The 5000-nt window shown below is 41.9% G+C and overlaps 1 protein-coding gene across 1 annotated transcript in view; it reads right to left on the bottom strand.

Moving 5' to 3' along the window:
* The window catches only part of arfgef3 (ARFGEF family member 3), a 67163-nt gene that overhangs the window by 28039 nt on the left and 34124 nt on the right, over positions 1 to 5000 (bottom strand). The window contains exons 19-21 of the mRNA XM_078288644.1: positions 4707 to 4814; positions 1835 to 2050; positions 1 to 46 (exon numbers count right to left, since the gene is read on the bottom strand). The exon at positions 1 to 46 is cut by the window's left edge and continues 65 nt beyond it. Coding sequence (XP_078144770.1) covers positions 1 to 46; positions 1835 to 2050; positions 4707 to 4814 — 370 coding nt within the window. The remainder of the gene's footprint in view (positions 47 to 1834; positions 2051 to 4706; positions 4815 to 5000) is intronic.

The following is a 5000-nucleotide window of genomic DNA, read 5'->3' on the forward strand; positions in this document are numbered from 1 at the left end:
GCTGCAGCCATCTGGGCCAGAGCCGACGCACAGTTGGCAGCCACACCTGACAGTACACACACACACACACACACACACACACAATACACACACATGCATACACACCACACACTTGTAAGGACATGCTATTGGCTTACATTCACCTCAAAAACCCTCATCATCACGTGCCTCAGTTTAAGCTTTACCCTCAAGGAAATCTAATCGGAACCATAACTCTGGTAAAAAATGACTGTATTTTTGGGGTTTTCTATTCTCGTGGGTGTATTTAGACTTCACTGAACAGTAAAAAATCATCCCACACACACACACACCCACACACACACACTCTCTCTCTCTCTCTCTCACTCTCACTCAGTCAAGGTCGCACGCCATGTGTTCATTCATATTCATTAGTGCTATGCCGATAATTTCAATCAGGTTTCGTCCCCAGTTGGCCACGCTGTTGTGCCAGCTACTGTGAGCGGCTGATTTATTCCCATTTATGAACTGGATTGGTAGTAAAAGTGTACTTCCGCATAAATTCTCTCTAGAATCTTTCGTTAACGGTGTGTATGAATGTAAATCTTCACCCCACTCTTAACCACCCAACTGCTCCAGTGGAGAACTGTATGAATGTGAGGCAGGAAGCATCTGAGAAAGAGCATGCACCCTCAACAACAAAACCTTCATGAATAAAGGTTAAAATGAGCTTATATAATCCATAAACTCATATGAACCAGCACACTTAACTGTACCACCGAATATACAGACCTTAAATTATGCAGAAAATGTATATAGTCCATTTAGTTTATGTCTCACTGTCTTTGGCTCTGCTCTTTCCCCGCCTCAACATACATATTATATTATGTTACTCCATCAAGTCAAATTGAACTTATTAAAGTTTAACTTTATTATCCATTTAGGAAATTCATCCAGTCCCTGGTGAAATTCTAAAAATACATTTTACAGGTCTAAAGCAGTTAGGTCTCTTGTAGTTATAGTCTAAAGTAAATAAATGGGTTTGTAGCAATAAAAATATTTGCAGAGTGCAAGGCTTATGAGACTGTAAACAAAATTCAGTTCTGACTGTTGAATACATTAAGGGCAGCAGGAGCAGAGAACCCGCTGCAGCATTCTGCCTCTCAGACTCATTTTACATTTCTGATGTACGGGACGAGTGCAGTCAGTCAAAACAGAGCTGAGCTACTGGCACATATTCAATCCCTATTATTCTACTCGCTGTCTTTATTATGCGCTGAAGTTTGTTATGATCTTGGGCGCACACATTCCAAAAACACACAAATCAAACCGAGAGGCAGAACACTCTCATCATGTGAAAACATTAAAGGGCGTCAGGGTGATGTAGTGAGTAGGGAGATCCACCTCCAGCTGGAGGACCCTGATGAAGGACCATGGAGGATCCAGGTCCTTCCGACACTGAAACCACAAACGCACTCGATGTGACTTTTGACGAGCATCGTTTGCTGCTCCTCGTTTGAAATGAGGAATGAGGAATTAGGAAAATGATGCATCATAACACTGAAATACCTATTTAGATAATTATAAAGTTGAGAATATCGCCCTCTGGCAAAATTTCATAATCTTATATTTTTCCCTTTGCACTGTGGCTCTAGAAACCATGAAAAACATCCATGCTGCTCCTCCGATGCTCCAAAATCAAACCAACTTCACAGCGATGCATCAAGGCAGTTTGAAGCTCCACCGGAGAGAGCGTTAAGCCACTGAAAACTGACCTCTGACCCCGCTGTGGAGGGGGGCAAGAAAAACAAGGATTCCCCTACAGGGATGAATAAAGCATCTCGTTATCATTATCATACACACATATTTCTCGTACCCAGGGCGCAGCTGAGGGCAGCAGCTTTGCGCAGGCCGTCTAAGCTCAGGCAGATGGTGTCTCTCTCTCTCTGGCTCTGCTCTTTCACCCCCTCGGCTCCCAGGATGAAGGCCAGGCCCTTGGAGCTTCCCGCCATGCGGCCGGTCAGCGGGGTGGACAGGACGTCGATCAGGTTCTTCCACACACCGGTCAGGATGAAGCGGGAGAACACGCCTCCTGGAGTAAATACACACACACACCCAGGATACGATGAAGTAGATTTAAGTTCAGTGGCAAAGTCTGATTGTGCAGAATTATGTTTATTTCTGAGACACAAATCTTTCTAGCGATGGCATTGGCTTGCTAGAATGTAAACAATTAAAAAACGTCATTACAAAGTTCCTATAATATAATTTGGGTTAATATCACGATTCATTTTTCTGTCCCACGATACGTATTGTCACATTCTTGCATTGTGATATATTGAATTTCGATATATACTGTCCCATCGCTACCATTTAATGTTAATATTTGCAAGTTAAATTTTGATCTAGATTCATTTTGGCTGCTGTGATACACTAATCTAGTTTTTAAAACCTGCCGTTCCTTGTGAATCCAGCTTTTTAAAAAAAACAAGATTTAATGTAACACATTGAAAGCATGTTAGTGAACTACAAGGACCATAATTCATTGCACCTGTGAAGCAGCACATGGTATAGCACAGTGGTTCTCAACGTGGGGTCCGGGGACCACCAGGGGTCCTTGAGGGGGTTCCAGGGGGTCCCCAGCAAATCGCTAAATTGTTAAACTTCACCATTATTTAATTTACAAGAACTTAACACAATTAGAGAATGTACAAGAATGACTATTTTGATCATAGTTTCACTGTTATCTCTCTACCTACAATACAGACATCATTCCAGTCATGGAATTCTGTACAAATTCATATCTAACAATAAAAATATTCTCAGATTTGGGTCCTAGAGACAAAATCTCATCAAATGGGGGTCCGTGGCTCTAATGTGGACTAAATTAAGGGTCCGTGATATGAAAAAGCTTGAGAATCACTGGTATAGAGGGCTTTCGGGTGAAGTAATGCACCCTCTGGCTTTTAGTCACATGTAGGGCTGCAACTAACGATTATTTTCATTGTCGATTAATCTGTCGATTATTTTCTCGATTAATCGATTAGTTGTTTGGTCTATAAAATGTCAGAAAATGGTGAAAAATGTCGATCAGTGTTTCCCAAAGCCCAAGATGACGTCCTCAAATGTCTTGTGTTGTCCACAACCCAAAGATATTCACTTTACTGTCATAGAGGAGTAAAGAAACCAGAAAATATTCACATTTAAGAAGCTGGAATCAGAGAATTTTGACGTATTTTTCTTAAAAAATTACTCAAACCGATTAATCGATTATCAAAATAGTTGGCGATTAATTTAATAGTTGACAACTAATCGATTAATCGTTGCAGCTCTAGTCGCATGTCAACATTACTGACGTGCTGGCTAGTTAGCTAGCTAACGAAGGCAAAAACCACCTGTTGACTTGACAGGCTGACTCTTCTCAAGCTATAAGTCATAGTTGGAGTAGAGTAGAGACTCGGGCTAAAGACATCAGACTGTTCACTTTTACTTCTCACACTGCTGAATAGACCTACACTCACACTGCAACAATCGTTTTCAGCGCTGTTTCTCTTTTTCTAGCCCGGTTGTCGTATACTTAGCCATTACTTTCTAGGAAATTTGTGATGCAACTGCAAAGCCTCTAGTGCTCAGACAGCGGTATATCTAGCACAGGTGCTGTGAGGCAAAGTCTGAAGTGTAGTCTGCATGAAATGTCGAGGAGTTCACCCATTTGTGATTCACTGTATGTTGTACTTGCTTCATTAATGCGACAATAATCAGATGAGAGTATAACAGTCAGCCTCAGCTTATACTACAGTGAGAGTAAATGTGTGGAAAAAATATGAGATAGAGGGCTGAATAAAACGATATCAACAATGCAACAGGTCAGTCGCTCATTTGTTTCACTGTTGACATTCAACAAAGTGCATCAGTTACAATATCTCCACATGCTGCTGAGTGTGTTCACAGCTAGAGGCAAAGCTACAGCAGCTGATGATGGCGACAAGTCAAACAGGGGCATTAGTGGAATCAGTGGTGTACACACACACACACACACACACACACACACTAAGAGCATTACTGTCATGGGGGATGACTCAGCGGCGGTTACCATGGCAACACTGGCCAGTCTTTTGTTCTCCAGGGGTGACGGAGGAGGCGAGCAGGTGCTCCCTGACTCATTCTCCATCCATCTCTCTTCTTTCCTGCCCTTTCCCCTCATCCTTCTTTCTCCCTGCTCACCCTCTTTTCCCTTTCGACGCAGCTGTACTGAGACTGAAACTATTACTGTTGTATTTCAGTATTTCAATATTTCAAATTATTCAGTCACGTCCAACAACTGGGAATTTGGTTCTTTTCCAGCCACTTAACTTTACTTTTAACCATTAAACCGATCAATCAACCAATCGATCAGTCTGAGTGAGGTTGAGCTGGGTTGACCATGAAGAAAAGCAACTCGGCTTGGAAACCTATTTTCAACTTGAGTAGAAATACTCAAATCATGAAAAATCATTGAATTAAGAGGTTCTGACCTGCCATGAAAATGTCACTGATGGCTTCAGTACAGCTCCGCGGAAACTGATCAATCAATCAATCAATCATTCAATCCAGCCATCCATCTAATCATTCTATAAACCAATCTCAGATTCCAATTTGCAGGTTTAGGGTAATAGTGAGATTTTGACATGTCAAAGGTGAAGGGGAACTAATCAATCAATCAATCAATCAATCAATCAATAAACCCATCAGAACGCAGAGGTCCTGACCTGCCATGACAGTGTCACTGCCAGCCTTGTCACAGCTGAAGGGCGATTGGCTGGAAGCTCTCCTGATCAGCTGGCCTCCAATAGCACTGCTGCCCAGACCGTCAATATCTGAGAGAGAAGACCAAGAGATGAAGGGAAAAGGGAAAAAAGAAAAGAAAAGGGAAAGGAAATGGGGAAGAAAAAGAGAGGTGGAGAAAGGAAGGAAAGGAAGAAGAAGAGAGGTGAGGAGGAGAAGTGATTAGTAAAAAGAGTGTTAAAGAACATGTAGCATTGTAACATCAATAAATCATCACC

Source organism: Centroberyx gerrardi, chromosome 15 (genome assembly GCF_048128805.1).
Source record: "Centroberyx gerrardi isolate f3 chromosome 15, fCenGer3.hap1.cur.20231027, whole genome shotgun sequence".
Lineage (NCBI taxonomy): Eukaryota > Metazoa > Chordata > Actinopteri > Beryciformes > Berycidae > Centroberyx > Centroberyx gerrardi.